General features: G+C 39.7%; 1 protein-coding gene across 6 annotated transcripts in view; it reads right to left on the bottom strand.

Annotated features, from left to right (window-relative positions):
• CBR4 (carbonyl reductase 4) overlaps window positions 1-27424 on the bottom strand; it is a 137010-nt gene that overhangs the window by 84448 nt on the left and 25138 nt on the right. Inside the window, exon 5 of one of the 6 annotated variants that reach the window (XM_003938718.3) lies at window positions 23931-27410. The exons of the other annotated variants lie outside the window; for them this stretch is intronic. Within the exon in view, the coding sequence (XP_003938767.1) occupies window positions 27232-27410 (179 nt within the window). The 3' untranslated portion in view covers window positions 23931-27231. Of the gene's footprint in view, window positions 1-23930; window positions 27411-27424 lie in introns of those variants that run through there. 6 annotated transcript variants of the gene reach the window in all.

Genomic DNA, 27424 nt, shown 5'->3' with positions numbered 1-27424 from the left:
AAATAAAATCCTAAAATTAAAAGATAAATCAAAAACTGAGGAAATTATTTTTTTTCTTTTTTTTTTTTTTTTTTTTGGCTACCCTCTGCCTTTCTTGAAAGGGAAATACTTTCAATACATCTTAGCACTCTACATTATAATGGATACGGATCATAAGTTTATTTTGAAAACAGGAAGAGGTTAATCAAAACATGGAAAATATACAACCATATATGACGTTCACAGCCAAGTGTTTTTATAACTCGATAGGTGAAGATGTTATAAAGTAGGCATTCTGATTTACTGCTGTTATAATTTTCCAAGTTTGAATGATGTCAGTGGTTATTAGAATGGAAGGAGTTAGAACTCAAGGTTTCTTAGAAATCAGGGTTAATAAGATACGATTAATGAGTAAATATGTGGGATGGAAGAGAAGAAAGTTTTGAGGATAATACTCAGGGCTCTGGCTTGATCCACTAATTAATTGAGAGTGAATATTAAGATTAAGAACATAGAGGCCAGGCACGGTGGCTCCCAGCTGTAATCCCAGCACTTAGCGAAGCCAAGGTGGGCAGATCACCAGAGGTTAGGAGTTCAAGATTAGCCTAACCAACATGGAGAAACCCTCATCTCTACCAAAAATACAAAATTAGCTAGGCATGGTGGTGCCTGCCTGTAATCCCAGCTACTCTGGAGGCTGAGGCAGGAGAATCGCTTGAACCTGGGAGGCAGCGGTTGGGGTGAACCAAGATCACGCCACTGCACTCTAGCCTGGGCAACAAGAGCAAAACTCTGTTTAAAAAAAAAAAAAAGAATAATTGCTAGTTGGTAAAGAAAGATGACAAGTTCCATTTTGTACATGTTGGATTTGAGGATTCTATAGGATATTCAAGAGAAACACAGTTAAATATATGAATCCAAACTATAAAAAGAGAGCAAAAGTGAAGATATACTTGGATATCGTAAGCATTTCTATAAAAACTGTCTAGATTGCTAATGGAAATATGTTGAATAAGAAGACAGCCCCAGACAGAACTTTGGGAAATCAACAGCCAAGAAACCAGCAGAGTAAGGAAGCACAGAAAGGAAATCAATAAAGAAAATCAGAAAAAAGAAGAAAATCAGGAGTGAGATATCACAGAACCCAAGGGGCAAAAAAAACTATTTGGAATTCATATAACAGACAAGAGAAGGGAGACTAACCTGTATTAAATGTGTAGTACATACAAAGTGTTTTATATACTTATTTTATTCAACCATCACAAGTATATTTTGAGCATTAGGAACCTATCATGGCTAGGTGTGGTGGCTCATGCCTGTAATCCCTGCACTTTGGGAGGCCAAGGTGGGCGGATCACCTGAGGTCAGGAATTCGAGACCAGCTTGGCTAATACGGTGAAACCCCATCTCTACTAAAAATATAAAAATTAGCTGGGCATGGTGGTGGGCACCTGTAATCCTAGCTACTTGGGAGACTGAGGCAGGAGAATCACTTGAACCCTGGAGGCAGAGGTTGCAGTGAGCTGAGATCACACCACTGCACTCCAGCCTGGGTGACAGAGTGAGACTCCATTTCAAAAAAAAAGAAAAAAAGAAAAAGAAACCTATCATTCAGATGGTTTAAATAATTGTCCAAGTAAAACTATAAATGCTAAAACAGAATTTTAATTCCAATCTTTAAAAATCCATGTTTGTAGCACTGAAACTAATGAAAAAGAATGAGGAAGCACTCAAAAGATGTGGATGATCAAGCCCTAACTTAAATTGATTTCAGCACAACTGACTGCCAAAAGCCAGTTTTATCCTGATGTTATCATAGTATATCAGCTAGGAAAAATTAAAATGCTAATAATTTTTAAGCTCCAGATACTTCATAAATTACTCTAGTCAGATGTTCTTTAAAAAGGTGGTAACTGTGTTGCAAGCAGAGTCACTCATTCAGAGAAGATAACAGAACACAGATGTCTTATACCAGACAATGGCTTGACAGTTAAAGCACCTGAGTTCCCAAGGACATCAGCAAATTCAGAAACTCCTGTATAAACTTCTTTTTTGAGATAGAGTCTGGCTCTTGTCACCCAGTCTGGAGTACAATGAATCCTTGCCTTGCCTGGAATCGACTTTTCTCAAATTGATTTGCTTGCCTTGTCTGGAATCGACTTTTCTGGAATCGACTAATATTTCCTTGCCTGGAATCGAATTTTCTGGAATAAATTTGCCTTGCCTGGAATCGACTATCTGGAATCGACTACCATTGCCTTGCCTGAAATCGAATTCCAGGCACTTTTATTGAAGGCAAGGCAAGGCAAGGCAAGTGGATTCCAGAAAAGTCGATTCCAGTCAAGGCAAGCAATTCTCCTGCCTCAGCCTCCCAAATAGATGGGATTACAAGTGCCCACCACCACGTCCGGCTGTTTTTGTATTTTTAGTAGAGACAGGGTTTCACCATGTTGGCCAGGCTGGTCTTGAACTCCTTACCTCTGGTGATCCACCCTCCTCGGCCTCCCAAAGTGCTGGGATTACAGGTCTGAGCCACAGTTCCTGGCCTCCTGCATAAAGCATTAATAGCTACTGTACTGTCAACCACAGAATAGGCTGCAGAGGGATGCTCCAAGACAAAAGAAACAAAAAGCACCTATGGGAGTATAATGACTGTGTCTCAATGCACAATAAAGACTAGCTAGCTGTTCAAAAACCTGTTTTGTAATGACACACCCAAGAACAGTTGGGGAATACCCAAATCCAATCACAGTGAATGGCAGTACTCCCAGGATGGAATGACTAAAATGCAAGTGACAGAAAGTATAGCTTATCAGTAGTATAGTAACCCATCAAGCTAAATGCATGAATGGGATCCAGCACGTGGGAAATTTTGCTCTGACCAGCATGATCAAGCAAGCAGGTACATTTCTGTAGAAATGGCATCTGAGCCATCACAGAACAATACTCTGACAATACCATTCAACTACCTTCCCCTTGCTTGTGTTCCATGATTAGACAACTGTCTCGTTAAAATTTAGGCTGTCATGGAAAACAAAGGTCTGAGTATGCGCATGTTCTCTCAAACTCTTTCCTTTAACCTCGGCTTCCTTGAGGCCATGAAGTTTCGTCAAAATCAATTGATTTTCTTATGTCATAGTGCCAGACACAGAGCAAGGCAAGGAAAATAAAAAATAAAGATGACATTCAATCAAAACACACAATCCAGTGGAAACAAGTAAAATCTAAAAGTAGAATATATTTTTCTCCCTATAAGCGAACATACCTTCTCTCTTTTGGTAAGCAGTGGTAAAAATATCATAGAATAGTATGCAATACTCTTCATATCAAAGCAACCCAGCCACTATAACAACCACAGAGAGGTCACTATCAAGAGAACGGATATCAGCTGTAAGTCTCCAAACTGAAGCATAAACATTAATGTAAGAAATAACTCTAAGGGAGGAAAGGACAAGAAAATCTTCTGGATGATAGAGTATTTGAGAGTAGCCTTAAAAACTAAGATTCCAATAAGCAAGAAAACCTCTGTCAGGAAAGAAGGGTCTCCAAGGCTGAGGAAACATTTAGTAAGTCAACAATTATTTATTGTCCATCTATGTGTATACCACTGTGTTCAGCACTTTGAGTTATCATGAACCAGACTCTAAGGCTTACATTTCATTGGTCAGCATTGAGTCACATGGCCACACCTAGCTTTAAGGCAGTTTGGGAATTTTTTTTATTTTTTATTTATTTTTATTTTTATTTTTTGGTATCCATATATCAAACTGAAAATAGGGAGTTCTATTACTATCAAGGAAAGGGATAATGGACCTTGGAAAACAACCAGCAGTCTCTGCAACCTAGGAAATATGTCACTGAAAACAGAACTAAGCCAAAAGAAATTTCTAGGATGGTGGTGAAGGGAAGTCCTACTTTAAAAATTGTGCAGCACACTAAAAGGCATTCAGTCCACACTGGAGCCAGTGGATGGGGAGTGGGCAGGAGGGGTTACTAAAAAGTGTATCTCAAACAAACAAAAACTGATATACCATGGTACTGAGAGAAATTCTAGAGTTGAGTTTGAAGACAGAATAATAATAGATTCATTTCAAACTACACAAATATAAAATAAAGCAATTAGTAATCCCAGAAAATCTCCAAAAACGAGTATGGGAGGAAACATGATTATAGGATACTCCATGCCTCAACTGTTGTGGTAGTTAGTCTCCGAAGATGGCCCTCAACACTACCTGATCATTATACTGTCTTCTAACCACCTCACTCTCTCACTTTCCATAATGACAAATCCAGACCTCCCCTACTCTCCTCAAACATCAGTGTCTTTCCCTTGCCACTCCAAAAACTAGCAAGTAATTTCTCAGAGAAAATAAAAGTCACCATTTGAGGCTGGTAATCGTGAATTTAGCATAAAATCAATCTGCCCTTTTTTATGACTTTCTAACATAGCCCTTAGATTTTTTATAGCAACAAAATCAAAAGCTTACCATGTAAATTTATGGTTTTACCAAACACACTTATTTTTAAGGATGATAAAAATGCAAAGGAGAAAAGGATTGTAGGGCATTGCCAAAGTGTGTTACTGACTAACACGACACCATTAATAGGGTGGATCACGATATTTCACTAAATGTCAAGGCAATCAAGGTCCCGTTGGACTACACTGTGACAGAAGGCAGAAGAGTTGATTCAGCCCTAGGGCATGACCATAGACGTGTACTTTTGTCAATTCCAAGTGAATGTGAACTCCTTTTGATTCTCTTTCCTGACAATCAGGACCTGAAAGAAGGCATTCTTCATGTCAATAATTGCATATTAAGTACCATATGCTGAGTTCATCTAATCTAGTCAAGATACCATTTCTGGTACAGCAGCTGTGGCCAGGAAATCGCTTGATTAAATGTACTGTAATAGTTCACCATCACCTAGCACATTCCATCAGTCTTTTGCAAGGTTAATCTCATTAATTAAATAGGAATATGATAGGAATCACCACACCTCAACCATTAAGTCACTGAGACTGACATTAATCTCCGTCATTCTACCAAGATATAGTATTATTTGATTTACTATCTTGCACAGAAAGAGAAGTTTCAGTGGTTTCTATTTGTCTTTTCCTGCCATGACAATTATTTCTCCATAAGTCAAAGAACCAGTGTGATGGTTCTGTTATTAAGTATGTCCATGCTGATTATGCATTCAGGAAGTGGGAAAATGACCATAGAGTATGTCTAGGGACACAGTGGACCCAACTGTAAAACAGATTTGGGCCAGCACTCCATTCATTATCCCATCTGTATATGCTCCCATTTAACATGGGAACCATTACAGTGTTTGGGTACCTGGGTAGCAACGTTAGCTTGACTGTGTTCCCAATAATCTTTGAAACACCTGGTTAGATTTCTTTCTCCAGTGTACTCTTACTTGGACAAGTGAGTATGGATTCCTTTGAGAAAGGCTGAACAGCTGTTCTGTGTACATTTGCTGTATTATTGCAGGGTTCTTCATCAGGGAGACTCCTCAATTGATTAGGTCTGGCTCAGAGAACTGGCCCAAGTCTGGGAACTGAGTGAAAGATCATAATTTTCCATTGTGGTAAACAGAATGATCCCCCTAGAGATGCCTATTCCCTAATCCCTGGATCCTGTGAATGTTACATGACATGGCTAATGGGATTTTGCAAATATAACTAAGGTTACACACTTGAAAATATAGAGTTTATCCTGGATAATCTGACTAGACCCAATATAATCACATGAACCCTTAAAAGCAAAGACTTTTTTCTCTAGCTGGAATCAAAAACAGCAGCTGAAGTAGGGAGTTAGACAGATTCAAAGCATGAGTGGGACCCAACCTGCCATTGCTAGTGGACTAACCTCCATGTTGCCCATGGAAACGTGAGAAGGAACGTGGGCAGCCTCTAGAAGCAAAGGCTGGCCCCCAGCTGACAGCAGCAACAACAAAAAGTGACCTCTCATATTTAAGAGATCCTGCTGATCTACATAATCTCCAACTTTGCAACTGAAATTATAGTCCACAGACCAGTGGAATCAGCATCACTTGGAAATCTGTTAGAAATACAGCATCTCAGGCCCCACTCCAGATCTAAATCAAATGATGCATTTATAAAAGATCCATAGATAGATAATTCCTGCTGAAGGTGGAGAAGCCCTGCCCTTTATCACTTGATATTATCAGACATTAATTTTTGTCACTCAAATGTCAACTGAAATCTCATGTGGTCTTGGTTTGCATATCTCCAGTGTGAACATATGTTCAACATATGTTGGCTACCTGTTTCCTCTTCTGTGAAATGCCTGTTTTTTATCTTTTGCCCATTTTCCCATTGGGTTATTCTTATTGATTTACTGTGTATCATATATTCTTGATACTGACTCTATTCATTATCTATATTGCACAAAACCTTTTATCAGCTTGTAATCAGTCTTTGCCATCTTTAAGGGATTTTTTGATAGGACTTAATTTTAATATAGTCAATTTGACCAAACTTTTATTTTTTATGTTTAAGAAATCCTGCCACACCCCAGAATCAGAAAAATATTCACTTGCATATGTTCTACTAAGCATTTTATTTTGATATTCAAGTGCTTTTTCCATCTGGAATTTATCTTTGTATATAATGCAAAGAACCAATTTCGATTTCTTCCCTACTTGATTTTTGCTTTATGTTCCCATCAATCCACAAAAGAAAATTGTTTTGAGTAAGCTATTTTTTAAAAATTATTATAATTTCAAGTTTTTAAGGAACAGGTGGTATTTGATTACATGGATAAGTTCTTTAGGTGTGATTTCTGAGATTCTGATGTACCCATCACCTGAGCAATGTACGCTGCACCCGATGTGTAGTCTTTTATCCCTCACTCCCCTCCCACCCTTCCCTGCGAGTCCCCAGAGTCCATTATATCATTATTAATGCCTTCACATCCTCATAGATTAGCTCCCACTATGAGAACGTACAACATTCAGTTTTCCATTCCTGAGTTACTTCACTTAGAATAACGGTCTCCACTCTCAGCCTTAGCGCCATTTTCTTGGAAACTTCTGCACCATGAGAGCCAAGTGGAGGAAGAAGCGAATGCGCAGGCTGAAGCGCAGAAGAAAGATGAGGCAGAGGTCCATGTAAACCACTAGCTTGTTGCACTGTGCAGGCCACAGGAGCAGAAACATGGAATGCTAGATGCTGGGGATGCTGGTAACAAGTTGTGAGACTGCATGCTATTGTCTAGAGTTTGTGTGAATGGATCTAGAACTTCATCATCATCTGATCGCCCATCACCTCTGAGATCCACCTTGCTTATAACCAAAACTGCCCATGTTGATCCTTTGCCCAGGACCTGTTGACATTCTGGACTATTTCTATGTTTACTTGTGGCCAAATATAACAACCATACAATAAATCACCTTTCCCACTACCTTAGCTGAAGAATTTTAAAAATAAAAATAAAAAATAACTCCCAACTTTAACCACATTGCTGCAAATGCTGTTATTTCATTCCTTTTTATGGTTGAGTAGTATTCCATGATATGTATGTGCCACATTTTCTTTATCCATTCATTTATTTATGGGCATTTAGGCTGGTTCCATATTTTTGCAATTGCAAATTGTGCTGCTATAACCATGCATGTGCATGTGTCTTTTTCATATGACTTCTTTTCCTCTGGGCGTATATCCAGTAGTTGGATTGCTAGATCAAATGGTAGTTCTACTCTTAGTTCTTTATAAAGAATCTCCATACTGTTATCCATAGTGGTTTTACTAGTTTAAATTGCCACCAGCAGTGTAAAACTGTTCCCTTTTCACCATATCTATGCCATCATCTATTATTTTTTAATTTTTTAATTATGGCCATTCTTGTGAGAATAAGATGGTATTGCATTGTGCTTTTGATTTGCATTTCCCTGATAATTAGTGATGTTAAGCATTTTTTTATGTTTGTTTGCCATTTGTGTATCTTTTTTATCTTTTTTGAAACATGGCTGGAGTGCAGTGGTGCAATCTCGGCTTACTGCAACCCCCGCCTCCTGGGTTCAAGCAATCCTCCCACCTCAGCCTCCTGAGTAGCTGGGATTACAGGCACCTACCACTACACCCAGCTTTTATATATTTGTATTTTTAGTAGAGACGAGGTTTCACCATGTTGACCAGGCTGGTCTCCAACTACTAACCTCAAGTGATCCACCCATCTCGGCCTCCCAAAGTGCTGGGATTAGAGGCATGAGCCACTGTACCTGGCCCATTTGTATATGATACAGTTATTTGGTTTTTATTGCTGATTTGAGTTCCTTGGAGATTCTGGATATTAGTCCTTTGTCGGATGGATAGTTTGTGAATATTTTCTCCCACTCTATGGGTGGTCTGTTTCTGCTGTTGATTATTTCTTTTGCTGTGTAGAAGCTTTTTAGTTTAATTAAGTCACAACTATTTATCTTTGTTTTTGCTACATTTGCTGTTTGGTTCTGGGTCATTAACTCTTTAACTAGACCAAGGTCTAGATGAGCTTTTCCGATGTTATCTTCTAGAACTTTTATAGTTTCAGGTCTTAGATGTCTTTGATTCATCTTGAATTGATTTTTGTATAAAGGTGAGAGATGAGAATCCAGTTTCATTCTTCTACATGTGGCTTGCCAATTATCTCGGCACCACTCATTGAATAGGCTGTCCTTTTCCCACTTAATGTTTTCATTTGCTTTGTCAAAGATCAGTTGGCTGTAGGTATCTGGCTTTATTTCTGGGTTCTCTATTCTATTACATTGGTCTGCCTGCCTATATTTATATTAGTACCATGCTATTTTGGTAAGTATAGTCTTGTAGTATAGTTTGAAGTCGAGTAATGTGATGCGTCTGAGGGAACGTGTTCTCTTTCCAGGTCTACAAGTGGGTGTAGTTTTAAGGGCAAGAACTTCCCAGCACCATGCCCTCGTCCCATGCCTCTCCATCTAGGAGATTTAACTTTGTTTTAAATGTTCGTGCACGTGCAGGAAGAACCAAAGGTCAATCACTCCAGTGGGAGTTTAAAGGAACTCTTTTCATTGGCCAGGGGGCTTGGAGAAGGTGGAAATTCCACCCAGGTTAAAAGTCCCCTTCTTCCACACCACTTTGAACTCCACGTTTGGATCCCCTTCCATGAACACTCCCTTAGTGGAAGCTGTCTCTCTCTCTCCTGAATTTCCCCCTCTGGGGTTCCCTTCCATCTAATGTGGAAGCTGTCTTTCCTCTCCTGGATTCTATATTTCTGGATTATCTCACTCAGTGTAAGAGGAGGCTTCCTTCTCTGGTTTTCCTTGTCTGGGAACCCTTCTCACTTAGTGTGAGAGTAGCTTTTCTCTGCTATTTCTTTATCTCTCCTCATTTTTCACTCTCTGCCTAAATAAATCACTTTTCTGCAAAAACTTTTTAAGTCCAGTATTTACAAGCCCACTGCGCTGTGGCCTCCTCTCCCATTCTTGGGTGAGTGAAAGACCAAGAGCCTGGAAAAACGCCCTCTCAGGGGAGCTAAAGCATGCCCCTGCACCCTAAAACTCCAACACCTCCAGATTTGTTCTTTTCGCTTAGTCTTGTTTTGACTATGAAGGCTATTTTTTGGTTCCCTATGAATTTTAGGATTCTTTTTTTCTAGTTCTGTGAAGAATGGTAATGGTATTTTGGTGGGAACTGCATTGAACTTATAGACTGCTTTTGGCAGTATGGTCATTTTCACAATATTGATTCTACTCAGCCATGAGCATGGTATGTGTTTCCATTTGTTTGTGTTGTCTATAATTTCTTCCAGTAGTGTTTTGTAGTTTTCCTTGTAGAGACCTTTTACCTCTTTGGTTAGGCATATTCCTACATATCTTCTTTGCAGCTACTGTAAAAGGGATTGAGTTCTTGATTTGATTCTTAGCTTGTTTGCTATTGGTGTATGGCAGTGATATTTATTTGTATACACTGGTTTTGTATCCTGAAACTTTTCTGAGTTCATTATCAGATCTAGAAGCCTTCTGAATGAGTCTTTAGGGTTTTCTAGGTAGACAATCATATCAACAGCGACAGTCTGACTTCCTCTTTACCAACTTGGATGCACTTTCCTTCTTCTTCTTGTCTGATTGCTCCGGCTAGGACTTCCAGCACTGTGTTGAATAGATGTGGTCAATCTCATAGTGGGCAAAAAGTGGGCATCCTTGTTTTGTTCCAGTTCTCAAAGGAAGTACTTTAAATGTTTCCCTGTGGTCTGAGAGTTTGTCATAGATGGCTTTTATTACCTTAAGGCAGGAGTCCCCAAACTATGGCCCGCGGGCCGCATGCAGCCCCCCAAGGCCATTTATCCGGCCCCCGCTGCACTTCAGGGAGGGGCACCTCTTTCATTGGTGGCCAGTGAGAGAAGCACTGTATGTGGCGGTGCCGCAAAGCATGCGTCGCTCACGTACAGTACTACTTCCAGTGACGTGGGATGCACGCGTCACGGCTCCGGAAGTGCGTCATATGACGCACATCTGGTCTGTGACTGCGGCACCCCACATCACCGGAAGCAGTGTGAAATAACGGCAGAAGTAGGAAGAAAGGTAAAGCACTATAACCATTACTACACAATACAATGGCCCCCATAATCCCCCAAGTGTACAACATAATGGCCCCTATAACCTCCCTTTGCCCAAAAGTCTCCCCCCCACATTACTGTACACCGTGTTTCCCCTATTATAAGACCCTGTCTTATATTAATTTTACCCCCAAAAGACGAGGGCTGTCTTATTTTTAGGAGGTGTCTTATAATAGGGGAAACATGCAGCAGTGGGCTTCCCACAGAAGAGGCCCACCGCTGCTGCAGATGTCCAGGACGCTGTATACACAGTGTCACAGGCTGATCACCGCCATCCCTGTGTACAGCACTGGAGGCAGTGCTGGGCCTGTGACACTGTATACCGCTGTCTGGGATAGTGGAGGCAGCAGCACTGGCTGTGAAGGGTGTCACACCTTGCAAAGTCCGGCCCTCCAACGGTCTGAGGGACAGTGAACTGGCCCCCTGTGTAAAAAGTTTGGGGGCCCTGCCTTAAGGTATGTTCCTTCTATGCCAATTTTGCTGAGGGTTTTATTCATAAAAAGCTGGTAAATTTTGTCAAATGCTTTTTCTGCATCTCTTGGGATGATCATTATTTTTGTTTTTACTTCTGTTTGTGTGGTGTAGTGCATCTATTGTCTTGCGTATGTTAAACCAGCCCTGCACCCTGCATCCCCGTTATGAAATACACTTGATCATGGTGTATTATCTCTAATATGTTGCTGAATTCAGTTAGCTAGCATTTTGCTGTAGATTTCTGCATCTATGTTCACCAGGGATTTTTTGTTGTTGTTGTAATGTTCCTTCCTCATTTTGGTATTAGGGTAATACTGGTTTATAGAATGACTTAGGAAGATTCTCTCTTTATCTTTTGGAATCGTTTCAGTAGGATTAGTCCCAATTTTTCCTTTTTTTTTTTTTTTTTTTTTTTTTTGGTTTTTTATTGAGATGGAGTTTTGCTCGTCATGCTGGAGTGCAATGGTGTGATCTTGGCTCACTGCAACCTCTGCCTCCCGAATTCAAATTCTCCTGCCTCAGCCTTCCAAGTAGCTGGGATTACAGGCACCTGCCACCACACCCAGCTAATTTTTGTATGTTTACTAGAGATGGGGTTTCACCACATTGGCCAGACTGGTCTCAAACTCCTGACCTCAGGTCATCCACCTGCCCTGGCCTCCTAAAGTGCTAGGATTACAGGTGTGAGCCACCACACCCAGACCCACTTCTTCTTTGAATGTCTGATAGAATTCAGCCATGAATCCATCTGATCCTGGCCTTTCATTGTTGGCAATTTTTTTTATTACTGCTTTAATCTTGCTCCTTGTTATTGGTCTGTTCAGAATTTCTATTTCTTCCTGGTTTAATCCAGGAGAGTTGTGTATTTTCAGGAATGTATCCATCTCTGTAGTCTTGAATGATCTTGATTCATTCTGTATCTTTTAAGTGGAGCATTCACATCATTTATAGTCAGCATTAGTATTCAGATATGAGATACTATTCATCATGCTGGTTGTTGCCTCAATACCTTGGGTTTTTAAAATGGTGTTATTGTTTCATTGATCCTGTGAGACATATGCTTTAAGGAGGTTCTATTTCGGTGTATTTCAAGATTTCATTTCAAGATTTAGGACTCCTTTTAGCATTTCTTATAATGCTGGTTTGGTAGTGGCAAATTCTCTCAGTATTTGTTTGTCTAAAAAAGACTTTATCTCTCCTTCATTTATGAAACTTAGTTTCACTGGATACAAAATTCTTGGCTGATAATTATTTTGTTTAAGGAGGCTAAAGATAGGACCCCAGTCGATTCTGTCTTGCAGGGTTTCTGCTAAGAAAAGTGCTGTAAATCTGACAGGTTTTCCTTTATAGGTTACCTGATGCTTTTGCTTCACAGCTCTTAAGATTCTTTCCTTCATCTTGACTTTTGATAACCTAATGACTATGTGCCAGCAAGCATGGCTGAGATCTTGCCCCAAGCTACAAGCCTTCCTGCTGAGAAAGCAAAGGCTCTTAGGCCTTGCCTCCCCACCTGTGCATACCTTCAGCTGCAGTTTCTGTGCTCATATATGCACTTCCCACTTGCCCCTCACCCCAGATTCTGCGCAGGAAAGTTAATGCTCAGTCAAAATTATTACAAAGCTCAGCTAAAGCTTCCTTCACCCTGTGGCCCCTCCTCAATTCTGCCGGTTGCCTTCCCTTCCCCAAGGACCTCTATGAGATAAGACCAGAAATGGCTTCCCTGGGCTGGAGGTGAGACTAGGAGTGCCTACTGGGCTCTTCCTGACATTTCTTCTACCTTTATATTTCACTTGGCTCCCTAAATCCATTTTCCCAGTGGGTACGTGTGTTTGGAGGCCGTTTCCCCCTCTCACACTTTGGGAACTAACGGTTTTTCGCTGTCTCACAGCATTTGCAGTGACAAGCCAGTTCCTTCCAAGGGTCTGTGAATTCTTTCAGTTTTCCTGATATGATCCTGTCGTGGGTCTTGGAGTAAAAGTTCACAGTGTGAGTCTCCAGACCCTGTTCTGTCCATCTAAGTTCCATCTAACTGGGAACTGCACATTAGTCCTGTCTTCTATCTGCCATCTTTTCCAGTATCTCCCCACAAAAACAATTCTTATTGAAGTTTCCAACGATTTTCATGTTAGCAATCCATCTTTTTGTCCCTCATTTTATATGCCTAATAGTACTGATATCAAGAACTCCTTTCTTCAAGAAAAGTTTCTTTCATCAGCTTCTAGCACTCAGCTTCCTCCTGATTTTCTACTTAACAACTAGTCCTTCTTAGCTTCCTTTGCAGGCTGATCCATCTCTAACCAGTCGGTAAATGCTGCCAGTGTTCCTCAAGGCTCCATCTTATTTTCACACATAGAACAGTGCCTGACACATAGTAAATACTGAGTATTTGCGATTATCATCATCTAAACTCTCACTCTAAACTCTCTACCTATGCAATTTCTTCCATTCCTTAATGCTCAAGACTTTAATCACTGCTTCTACACGCATGATATATTTCTTGCCCAGATTTCCCATCTGAGTTCCTGATCCATACATATCTGATGTCTCCTCTCCTATCTCCAAGGCATCTGAAATCAGCATTTTAAAATTAAACTCATTATCTCCCTGCCAAAAAAATTTTTTTAAACCTGTCTTTATGCAGTGTTTTTGTGAATAGCACCATCACTCATCCAGATGTATACATCAGAAACACATATCCTAAACTCAATTCATCACAGAGTATTGTTGATTTTCCTAAATCTTGTTTGACCACTTGTCTCCATTTCTATTCTCACTACCCTAGACTCAATTTTCCATTACCTCTCACTTGAACTACTACAAACATGGGTCTCCCTGCACTATACGAGCCCCTTTCAACCTTTTCTCCGTATTACAGCCAGAATGATCTTTTCTAAATGCATTATATATCCTCCTACTTGAAATTTTTCAGTACTTCTAAGGATAAAGTCAAAACCCTTAACATGGCCTCCAAAGATCTGCATCGTCTAGACATACAGCCTCATCTCATACTATGCTCTCCTCCTCTGCATTCCAGGCATCATGGCTATTCAATTCCTGACTCACAACACTCGTCACCAAAAGATCTTTAAACATACTGTTCCTTCTGAATGAAAGGCTTTACAGTAAGCCCTCCGTGTCTGTGTGATCACTTCTTGAAGTCAACTAACTGCACATCAAAAATATTTGGGGGAGGAGAGTGCCAATATGGCTAACTAGAAGCAGCTAGTATGTGCTCCTCTCACAGAAAGGAGACAGAGTAGCCAGTAAACACCAGCTCTTTAACTAAATAGTCCAAGAGGACATGTTGGGATTCATCAAGGAAGCAAGGCAATCCACACAGAACAGTTAAAAGGAAGAGAGGACAGCTGCCCATCTGGGACTGGCACAGAGCCAAGGGAGGCACCCCACTATAGGAAAATGGTAAATGAGACCCCCAGGAACTCACACTTTTGCCACGAACCTTTGCAATCTCAGGCTCTGGAGACATCCACAACCCTCTTCCACTGGGGCCTCCAGGCTGACAGAGAAAGCATGCAGTGTGCCATTCAGGCACAAATGGAGTGCCAAGGGTCTTGGAACCCTGAGCACTCCTGGCCCAGCAGCTGTAGCTCTGCCAACAGAGGAGGCCAGGTTCTCACACATAACCCCAGGAGAGGAGCTGCATCCACAGTGCTGAGAAACAGATGAACTGCCAACAAAGTCCACTGGTCCAGGATCCCAGTGAAGCCACCCCACCCCTGCCTGAGCTCTCAAGCTGGTAGCAGCTCTGTAATTCCCTGGACAGAGTTCCCAGAAGTAAAAGACAGGCCCGCCATTTCTGCTGCTGCACAGCCCCCATGTGGACTGCTATCAGAATCAGGGGGAGGAAGGAAGTTAAGGACTACCTTGAGCTTCCAGCACAGCATAGCTCCCTTGAGGAAAAAGTGGCCAGACTACTTTCCACACAGGTCCCTCCTCCTGTTACTCCTCCTTGAGCAGGGCCTTCTGACTTGCCCTCCCCAAGCTCCCCTACCTGACTCCACCCCAAGCACAGCCAACCCATCCCCATTTCTGCTAGCTGCAGCTCCACACTTCCTTAGGATGGAGCTCCCAGTGGTAGAAGGCAGGCCCACCACTTTTCGCCACTACTGCATCCCCTGACCCACTGCCCTTTGGCTCGGAATGGAAGGAAGAGCTTAAGGACTATCATAGGCCCCCAGTACCACACAGCTCCCTTACAGAAAAGCAACCAGGCTGTATTCCACACAGGTCACTGTCTGTGTTACTCCTCTCTGCACAGGGCCTCCTGGACTGGGCCCCTAGCACAGCTACCCTGCCCCTCTAATCAGTCAGTGGCAGCCCTGTGTTCATCTGGTGAGGAAATCCCAGAGACAACCCACAGCCCCTCTGCCATTGCAGCTTCAGTGGTACCGCCCTAGCTGACCTTGGGCTGAAGAAGGAACAAAGAGCCTGGTTGCTTCACTAGCACCTCTAGCATGTCGTAGCCACCACAGGGAGAGGAACCAGTCTCTCTTCCCTGTGAGCCCCCACTGCCTACTCTTCACCAGGTAGGGCCCCTGGCTTTGGCCCCTAAAGCAGCTGTCCCACCCACAGCTGAATATTCCCACTGGCAGTAGCTCTGCATTTCCTGGGGACGCAGCTCCCACAGGCAACTGACACCCCCTCTACCACTGCAGCAGTACTGTCCTTGCTGCCTACTCTCAGACTAGGGAAGAAACAAAGACCCTGAGGGCCTCACTCTCATCTCCAGCATGCAGCAGCCTCCCTATGAAAAGCCCAGTCTGTCTTCCCTGTGAGCCCCCAATTCCCCTGCTCATCACCAGGCAGGGCCCCCCAGCTTGGGCCCACAACACTGGGATGACAAATCTGATTGACGGTGGCTATGTTTATCTCTGGGGTGTAATTGAAAGACACATGTGAAAAGCCCTCTACCACTGACACTGCCAAGGTCCTTACCTCTGCTGCCCCCAAGCCAGAGAGGGAACAAAATATGTGCATTTGCCCTAGGGCTGCAGTGCCAAGCCAGGGAGTGCCAAGCTGAGGTCTGCAGCACTCAAGTGGGAAAGGAGCACACACTCTCAGAGCACTGAGAAGGTATATGACTGGAAATGCAAGGAAATACAAAGGAGCTGCGAAGCTGAGCAAAAGCCTACCTACTAGCCAGCATGCTTACACACACTGCAGCCCAAACTTCAACACCAATAACACTTTGCTAATATACCTGCCTATGAAAGCAGAGACAAGAATTCAGCCACAAATAGGCTGGGTGTGGTGGCTCACACCTGTAATCCCCATACTTTGGGAGGCCAAGGCAGGCAGATCACTTGAGATCAGGAGTTCAAGACCAGCCTGGCCACCATGGTGAAACCCTGTCTCTACTAAAAATGCAAAACTTAGCCAGGTATGGTGGGCCCATGCCTGTAATCACAGCTACTCATGAGGCTGAGGCAGAAGAAGAATCACTTGAACCTGAGGGGCAAAGGTTGTGGTGAGCTGAGATCATGCCACTGCACTCCAGCCTAAGCAACAGAGCAAGATTCTGTCTCAAAAAAAAAAAGAAAGAAAAAGAAAAGAAAAGAGAATTCAGCCGCAAATAAAGACCCTGCACAAACTTGGCCCTCTGAAAACATCCAGAAATGAAGGCAACTGACTATAGTCAAGTTACACCATTGTTAAAGGAACATCAGTGCCCACATAGATGAGAAAGAGCCAGTGCAAGAATTCTGGCAACTCTAATAGCCAAAGAGTCTCCTTACTTACAAATGACCACACTAGCTCCCCAGCATTGATTCTTAACCAGAAGAAAATGGCTGAAATGACAGATACAGAATTCAGAATCTAGATGGCAATTAAGATTATTGAGATTCAGGAGACAGCTGAAATTCCAAGGAATCTAAGGAATCCAGTAGAACAATTCAAGAGATAAAAATATAAAAGTAGGCATTTTTAAGAAAGAACCAAGTCAGGCATGGTGGCTCACACCTGTAATCCCAGCACTTTGGGAGACCAAGGTGGGAGTACTGCTTGAGGTCAGGAGTTCCAGACCAGCCCGGCCAACATGGTGGAACCCAGTCTCTACTAAAAATACAAAAATTAGCCAGGCGTGGTGGTGCATGCCTGTAATCACCGCTACTTGGGAGCTGAGACAGGAGAATTGCTTAAACCCAGGAGGCAGAGGCAGCAGTGAGCCAAGATCACACCACTGCGCTCCTGGGCAACAGAGTGAATGAGACTCTGTCTCAAAAAAACAAAATTAAAATAAAGAAAAGAAAAAAACAAACTGAGCTGATAGAATTGAAAACCTCATTAAAAGAATTTCATAACAAGTATTGATAGCAGAATAGATCAAGCTGAGGAAGAATCTCAGAGCTCAAAGAACAGTTCACTCAGTGAGATAATAAAAAGAATTTTTAAAAATGAACAAAACCTCCAAGAAATATGGGATTATGTAATGTAAAGACACCAAATACATTACTCATTAGCATTCCTGAAAGAGAGGGGCAGGACACCTACAAAGGAAACTCCATCAGGCTAACAGCAGACCTTTCAGCAGAGACCCTACAAGCCAGAAGAGATTTGGGGGTTATATTCAGCATCTTTAAAGAAAAATTCCAATCAAGAATTTCATATGCAGCCAAACTAAGCTTCCTAAGTGAAGAAAAAATAAAACCCTTTCCAGACAAGCAAATGCTAAGGACATTTGTTACCACCAGGTCTGCCTTACAAGAGCACTAAATATAAAAGTGAAAGACTACTACTGACCACCACAAAAACACACTCAATACACAGTACTATTAACACTATAAAGCAAATATATTAATACAATTAAGTCTACATAACAACCAGCTAAAAACATGATGACAGGATCAAATCCACACATATCAATATTAATCTTGAAAGCAAACAGGTTAAATGCCCCTCTTAAAAGGCATAGCATGGCAAACTGGATAAAGAAGCAAGACCCAACTGTATGCTGTCTTCAAGAGACCATCTCACATGGAAGGACACCCATATGCTCAAAGCTACGAGATGGAGGAAGATCAATCAAGCAAATGGGAAACAAAAAAGAGCAGGAGTTGCTATTCTTATTTCAGACAAAACCAAATTTAAACCAACAATGATCCAAAAGGACAAAGAAAGGCATCATGTAATGATAAAAAGGCTCAATTCAACAAGACTTAACTATCCTAAATGTATATACATGTACTCAACACTGGGGCACCCAGATTCATAAAACAAGTTCATAGAGACTTACAAAGAGATGTAGATAACCACACACTAATAGTGGGAAACTTCAACATCCCACTGACAGTACTGGACAAATCACTGAGGCAAAATACTAACAAAGATATTCAGGATCTAAACTGGATACTTGACCAAATGAACCTAACAGACATCTACAGAACACTGCACTCAAAAACAACAGAAAATACATTCTTCTCATCTGCACAAGGAACTGACTACACACTCAGCCATAAAGCAATTCTAAACAAATTCAAAAAACCAAAATCATACCAACCACACAGCACTTGTACCACAGCACAGTAAAAATAGAAATCAATACTAACGAGATCTGTCAAAACATACAATTAAATGGACACTAAACAATCTACTCCTGAATGACTTTTGGGTAAGCAATGAAATTATCAAGAAATTATTTGAAACTAATTAAAACAAAGATGCAACATAGGAAAATCTCTGGGACACAGCTAAAGCAGTGTCAAAAGCAAAGTTTATAGCACTAAATGCCCACATTAAAAAGTTAGAAAGATCTCAAATTAACAACCTAACATTAGACTTAGGTAACTTGAAAAACAAGAACAAACCAACTTCAAAGCTAGCATAAGAAAAGAAATAACCCGAATCAGAGCTGTACTGAAACAGATGAGAAAAGTCATACAAAAGATTAAAAACCAAAAGTTGTTTCTTTGACCAAATAAATAAGACTGATAGACTGCTACCTATTTTTTTTAAAAAAGGGAAAAGATCTGGCCGGGCATGGTGACTCACACTTGTAATCCCAGCACTTTGGGAGGCCGAGGCAAGTGGATCATGAGGTCAGGAGATTAAGACCACCCTGGTTAATGCGGTGAAACCCTGTCTCTACTAAAAACACAAAAAATTAGCTGGGCATGGTGGTATGCACCTGTAATCCCAGCTACTCAGGAGGCTGAGGCAGGAGAATCACTTGAACTTGGGAGGCAAAGAGGTTGCAGTGAGCCAAGAATCATTTGAAATTGGGAGGCAGAGGTTGCAGTGAGCTGCGATCAGGCCACTGCCCTCCAGCCTGGGTGACAGAGCGAGACTCCATAGCAAAATAAAATAAAACAAAACACAATAAAAAAAAAAGGGGGGGGGTGGGGAAGAGAGCAAAAGAAACACAATCAGAAATGACAAAGGGGATATTACCACCAACCCCAAAGATACATTTTTTTTAAAATCCTCAGAGACTATTAAAAACATTTCTATGCACACAAACTGGGAAACCTAGAAGAAATGGATAAATTCTTAAACATACAATCTCCCAAGACTGAGCCAGGATGAAATTGACACCCTGAACAGACCAATAACAAACAGTGAGCAAATCAGTAATAAAAATCCTACCAGCCAGGGCCAGGCATAGTGGCTCACACTTGTAACCCCAGCACTTTGGGAGGCCACGGCAAACAGATTGCCTGAGGTCAGGAGTTCAAGACCAGTCTGGCCAACATGGTGAAACCACATCTCTACTAAAAATACATTTTAAAAATATTAGTCGGGTGTGGTGGGGTGTGCCTGTAATTCCAGCTACTCGGGAGGCTGAGGCAGGGGAACTGCTTGAACCAGGGAGGTGGAGGTTGCAGCGGGCCAAGATTGCACCATTGCACTCCAACTTGGGTGACAGAGCAAGACTTGGTCTCAAAAAAAAACCACAAAACCAATCAGCTAGAAAAAGTCTTGGACAAAGAAGTTTCACAGCTGAATTCTACCAGATGTTAAAAAAAAAAAAAAAAAAAAAAAAAAAAAAAGAGCTAGTATCAATTCTACTGAAACTATTCCAAAAAGTCAAGGGACTTCTTCCTAACTCATTCTATGAGGCCAACATCATTCTGATACCAAAACCTGGCAGAGATATAATGAAAAAAGACAACTTCAGGCCAGTATCTCTGATGAACACAGATGCAAAAATCCTCAACAAAATACTGGCAAACCGGCTGGGCGCGGTGGCTCAAGCCTGTAATCCCAGCACTTTGGGAGGCCGAGGCGGGTGGATCACAAGGTCAAGAGATCCAGACCATCCTGGTCAACATGGTGAAACCCCGTCTCTACTAAAAATACAAAACATTAGCTGGGCATGATGGCACATGCCTGTAATCCCAGCTACTCAGGAGGTTGAGGCAGGAGAATTGCCTGAACCCAGAAGGTGGAGGTTGCGGTGAGCCGAGATCGCACCATTGCACTCCAGCCTGGGTAACAAGAATGAAACTCTGTCTCAAAAAAAAAAAAAAAAAAAAAAAAAATACTGGCAAACCAAATCTAGCAGCACATCAAAAAGCCAATCCACCATGATCAAGTAGGCTTTATTCCTGGGATGCAAGGTTGATTCAACATACACAAATCAATAAATGTGGTTATCACATGAACAGAACTAAAAACAAAAAACACATAATCATTGCAATAGACATACAAAAGGGTAAAATTAGGTAAAATTCAACATCTTTCCTCTTTAAAACCCTCAGCAAACTAAGCATTGAGGGTATATACCTCAAAATAGTAGGAGCCATCTAAATAAACCCATAACCAACATCATACTGAACAGGCAAAAGCTGGAAGCATTCTCTTTGAGAACCGCAACAAGACACGGATGTCCACTTTCACCACTCCTATTAAACATACTATTAGAAGTCCTAGCCAGAGCAATCAGGCAAGAGAAAGAAATAAAATATATCCAAATAAGAAGAGGGGAAGGAAAACAATCTTTCTTCACAAATGATGTGATGCTATACTAGAAAACCCTATGTCTATGCCCAAAGGTTCCTAGATCTGATAAAACAACTTCAGGAAAGTTTCAGGATACAAAATCAATGTACAAAAGTCAGTATCATTTCTCTATACAAATAACTTCCAAGCTGACAGCCAAATAAAGAATGCAATTCCATTCACAATAGCCACAAAAATAAAATACCTAGCAATACAGCTAACCAAAGAGGTAAAACAACTCTGCAAGGAGAATTATAACACACTGCTGAAAGAAATCAGAAGCAACACAAACAAATGAAAAACATTTTATGCTCATGGATAGGGAAGAATCAATATTGTTAACATGGCCATATTGCCCAAAGCAATTTACATATTCAATGCTATTCCTATCAAACTGCCAACATTTTTAACAGAATTACAAAAAAAAAAAAAATCTAAAATTCAGTTGCAACCAAAAAAGGGCCCAAAGAGTCATACCAACAGCAATCCTAAGCAAAGAGAACACAACTGGAGGTACCACACTACCCAACTTCAAAATATACTACAAGGCCGCAGTAACTAAAACAGCATTGTACTGGCACAATTGTAAACAGAGAGACCAACCAATGGAACAGGTTAGAGAACCCAGAAATAAAACCATATACCTAAAACTATCAAATCTTCAACAAAGTCAACAAAACAAGCAATGAGGAAAGGACTTCCTATTCAATAAATAGGCTGGGATAACTGGCTAGCCATATGCAGAAAATTGAAACTGAACCCCTGCCTTTCATGATACACAAAAATGAACTCAAGATGGATTAAAGACTTAAAACAAAACGTAAAGCTACAAAAATCTTAGAAGAAAACCTAAGAAATGCCATTCCAGACATGGGCCCAGGTAAAAACTTCATGATGAAGATTCCAAAAGCAAATGCAATAAACAAACAAACAAAAATGCCAAGTGGGACATAATTCAAGAGTTTCTGCATAGCAAAAGAAACTATCAACAGAGTTTCTACAAAATGGGAGAATACATTTGCAAACTATGCATCGAACAAAGTTCTAACATCCAAAATCAAATCAACAAGCAAAAAACAATGACATTAAAAAATGGGCAAAGGACACGAACAGACATTTCTCAAAAGAAGACACACATGCAGCCAACAAGCATATGAAAAAATGCTCACTAAACATTAGAGAAATACAAATAAAAACCACCATGAGATACCATCTCACACCACTCAGATTGGCTATCATTAAAAAGTCAAAAAACAACAAATACTGGTGGTTGTAGAGAAAAGAGAACATTTATACACTGCTGGTGGCATATAAATTAGGTCACTGTGGAAAACAGTCTGGAGATTTCTCAAAGAACTTAAAATGGAACTACCATTTAACCCAGCAATCCCACTACTGCGTATATTCCCAAAGGAACATAAATCATTCTACCATGAAGACTCATGCCCTCACTGCAGCACTGTTAACAACAGCAAACACATAGAACCAACCTAGATGCCCATCAATGGTGGACTGGATAAAGAAAATGTGGTGCATATACACCATGGAATATTACACAGCTACAAAAACAAAATTAGATCATGGCCTTTGTAACATGAATGGAGCTGAGGCCATTATCTTAAGTATATTAATACCACATGTAAAAATGTGGCATTTGGTTTTCTGTTTCTGCATTAATTCATTTACAGCAAGTGGGAGCTAAACACTGAGTATACATGGACACAAAAAAGGGAACACTACACACCGAAACCTATTTGAAAGTGGAAGGTGAGAGAAGGGAGAAGATTAAAAACTATCTATTGGGTATTACGCTGATGACCTCGGTGACAAAATTATCTGTACACCAAACCCCTGTGACATGTAGTCTATGGAAACTGAACAACTTGCTCTTGAATGTTGACTGGATAAACAATGAAATGAAGGCAGAAATAAAGATGTTCTTCGAAACCAACAAGAACGAAGACAAAACATACCAGAATCTCTGGGACACATTTAAAGCAGTCTCTAGAGGAAAATATATAGCAATAAGTGCCCCCATGAGAAGCAAAGGAGAGATCTAAAATTGAAACCCTAGCACCAAAATTGAAAGATCTAGAGGAGCAAGACATGTAGTCTAGTCATATAACAAACATGCACATGTACCCCTTAAATCTAAAATAAAATTTGGAAAGAAAAAAAAAATACAAGGGGGAAAAAATAATTAAAAGTAATGCAAATAAAAAGCAATGTAACAGCTACTTTCATTGCATTAGACATTATAGGTAATCTAGAGATGATTTAAAGCATATAGGAGATAAACATAAGCTATATGCAAATACTACACCATTTTATGTAAGGAACTTGAGCATTTGCAGATTTTGGTATCCTAAAAGAATCCTGGAATCAATCCCCCAAAAATACTGAGGGCCAACTGTATCAACTTTAGTTTAACAATCCTTGCCTCAGAGAAGCCATTCCTGACCTTCCAGAATAGGTCAAATTCCCCTGCTTAATAGCAACAAGAGGTTCTCATTTTTGTAATGTATATTTTGGTTGCAATTTTATGTGTGTGTGATCAAGTCTGCTCGACTCCAGCCCCGCCATACCCTATTACTCTGTAAGCTCCAGAAACTTAAGAGTTCATTTGTTTTTTTTTTCTCACCATTCTACCTCCTATGATGAGCAGTGTTGCATATGCAGTATGAATAAATATTTCATGAATGAATGAACAAGCCGAATCATTAAGAACTTTTCCTGGCTAGGCACAGTGACTCACACCTGTAATCCAGCACTTTCAGAGGCTAAGTCAAGAGGACCGCTTGAGGCCAGGAGTTCTAGACCAGCCTGAGCAACACAGTGAGACCTTGTCTCTACCAAAAAAAAAAAAAAAAAAAAAAAAAAAAAAAAAATATATATATATATATATATATATATATATATATATATATATAATTAGCCAGGCATGGTTAACACTTGTAGTCTCAGCTACTTGGGAGGCTAAAGCAGGAGGATCACTGGAGCCCAGGAGTTGGAGATGATGGCAGTGAGCTGTGATCATGCCACTGCACTTCAGCCTGGGCAATACAGCAAAACCCTATCTCAAAATTAATTAATAAATAAAAACTTGTCTTATTTGTATCTCCACATTTCCCTCACCCTGCCTACCACTTATTAAAATTTCCAGGGAGCAGGCTCCTGATGTGTTTAAAATTTCTTTTAAAAAACATTCTCCAGGTAATACTGATATCATCTCCAATTGGATTATTAGGCCAAAGGTTTCTAACTAAATTACTGGTATTAATAATTACTCAAAACTGAAAGCATACTGCCTAAGAGAAAATAGTTGATTCACTTTGCAAATTCAGTTATAAAGTAAAAGCAAGCATCAAAGTCACATAAAAAGCCAGAGAAATGTGATCAAGAAATATTCCAAGATAAGATCTGAGAGTCTCAGTGACCTCCTCAACTATGGCACAATGTAATGACTAATGAATATTTTACTGCATGTATCCAATATAATCAAGAGATGACTAGACAAGGTGTAAGTATCAAAAGAAATACAAAATATTTAGTAGGCACTCAATATCTATTGTATTATTTAATTAGCTAAATGAATGTAAACAGTATGGTCTCTTCCCCCAGAAATTTTACAATGTAATTGAAAGACAAATTTTTAAAATCTACTCTTCTAGTTGGAGAGAAAGAAAAAATTAACATCGAAAAGTTTAAAATCATTACATACTTTATTTAAGAACAGTATGTTTATCAAGTTAGGGCAGTGGTATGATTTCTCAATTTACACATACTCCTTTTGAAATTTTAGAAAAAAATGCTTCAGCAATGTAAGGCACAACTCTTGAATATGTAAAATAGTCTTCGCTCTTTATTCTGAGTAACAAAATCATGTAAATTATCCTCTTTGCATAATTATTCCCCCCAAACTAATTAATAATATAGAATTATCTCCCTAAAAAGCAGTTATAAACCATAAATTGAATATAAATAAAATATGAAAGAGAACAAATTTTAAAGCCTCTAAGAAAAAAATTAATACATTGACTTTACCTATAAACCTTATTTTGCTAATGCTAAGCAGAGAACCTTTAAGAGCTCTTATGAGTCAGCAAACAGCTACAGATGTGTCTTCTTGTTAAGAATTTATTCAGTGCTTCTCATAATAGCAGATTTTTAAAAATGAATTCATTGAGGTTCTGGAACCTCTAAACATAAGGCAACAGTTCACAACTGATTTCAGAAATAGAATGTAAGTATTAAATTACAAATTCTACTATGTCAGTGGAAGTGGGTAGATTCATCTGGAGTAGAGCAGTCAGGGTTTATTTTACCCATTTCAAGATCTCTCCATATATTCCACCACTTTGAGGTAGGCTCGGGGAGGAGGTGGAATAGCTTAAAAGGTTATACTTCTTATTTTAAAGTATAAAAACATGTACTTAAAGGCTAAACCTATCTATAACCTACATCTTAATGTCAGCAAAACACACTGCTTTCTACCCAAATCACCAACTGAATCAGCCTTACTCATGATTTCAGAGCATGAGGTGTCCAGAGAAGAAAACTCAAGCCTGAATGGGCTGCATAATGGAGAAGTACAGGTAGTCAAGGCCAGCAGGTAAGACAGCATTAGACAAACTATTTACTACATCTGAATAAGCTCTCCTACCTGAGAAGCATCAGGTACTACATTTGAAATCATCCTGAGTGCTGCATTTCCTGTAGGTGCCCAGACTTGGTAATGCCTGATAAGTTCTGTATATCACCATATCTTGCATTAATAGACAATTTGTATAATGATACTAACTTTACTCACACTGAACTGACTTTCTCATAACCTGAGTAGATTAAATAAACTATTTCAAAGATGAATTTAAAATAATTTTTAAGGAACCCAGAATCTTGATTTAGGACATTGCTTTGACTTATATTACTTTGTATTTATTAGTATATCCTATTCATAATTTTGCACTGACTTTCAATATAAAATTAAATCTCTGCTTACACAAAGTAATTGTCAGCTCAAAATCAACATGAATGGAGTGACACTAAAAATATACTATTATTCCCCATAAAAGAGTTCAATGTAAAATAATCACTGACTGATATTTTATATTCAGATTGTGTCTTCATCTCTACTCCCAGGCAAATATTCTCACTTAAGACCAGTGCTTTAACTGTTTCTTGTAAAGACATTTATTGTTATTGCATATTTATTTATAATTTATGGTTATTCATACAGAATTTGTTTATTTCTAGAATTTTGGGGTAAGAATCATTATAATCACTAATGCAAAATACTCAATTTTTTAAATGTTACATTTCTTGTTTTTAAATGTTTTTTGTGAATAAAAAAAACACATCATAAGTTCATGAGATCTATGCAGCTCGCTACTGTATCAGATATTAAAAACCTTAAGCTAAGGGTTAATCCTGATTGCTTATGAGAATTTCTCAAGAATGGGTCAAATGCATCGCATTTAAATTTGTAGATTATTTTGTCCAGCTGCTCAGTCAAGAGAAATACCACTCAAAGAAATCAATTCTGAATTCATGTCTTTATTTAATAAATACTATGTTTTGCAACCCATATAAAAACTGATCACCCAAGCACATACAAAAGGAACATATTTATCTATAGTGGGCTTGCTAAAGTATTGACAACTAGTCACTGTCCTCTAAATACTTTTATTTTGGCAATAAGGTTAACTTTTAGAAAATTCAGCTTGATACAATAAAATAATTCATCATAACTACACAATACAATTTTTCACTTTTGAGGCAAAATACATAAATCAATACTTGTTTATATGACTTGCAAAATGTCTATACACTAAGATTGCTACAGTCTATAAGGTAACCAAAGATAAGTGATACATACCCTTCAGAAAACACAATTTGTCTGGGGGGATGGTTGCACATATATTTAAATTATGTTAAAAACCACTGAATTATATATTTTAAATGTGTGATTTATATGGTATGTGAATTGTATATCACGAAGGCTTTTTAAACAAAACAACACTGCTGTAACTTAGACCAAAAAAAAAAAAACCCATAATTTGTCACATTGTTCTTTTCAGACATTTTTATAAAGATGGAAATTAACATTTGTAGCATCAGCAGGTTTGATTAGCAAATGTTATCCATGTACGTATAATTATCTAATCAGTAGCCAAAGTGTGCCCTTGATGCTAACCACCCCTATAATTGAATAATCTGTAAATTACAACATGAGTTGTAATCCCCCATCCACTACCAGAACATGCCCTGTAATATATGGCGATTCTAAAAGAAATACAACCGCATGTGCCACCTCAAGAGTTTCTCCAAACCTCCCAAGAGGAATATTTTTCTTTAATTGTTCTTCTTTCAAGTGTTTCGTCATATCTGTGTGTACAAATCCTAAAAGAGAAATG

Source organism: Saimiri boliviensis, chromosome 3 (assembly GCF_048565385.1).
Source record: "Saimiri boliviensis isolate mSaiBol1 chromosome 3, mSaiBol1.pri, whole genome shotgun sequence".
Lineage (NCBI taxonomy): Eukaryota > Metazoa > Chordata > Mammalia > Primates > Cebidae > Saimiri > Saimiri boliviensis.
The sequence above is the reverse complement of the archived record's forward strand: the minus strand, read 5'-3'. Positions and strand labels throughout refer to the sequence as shown.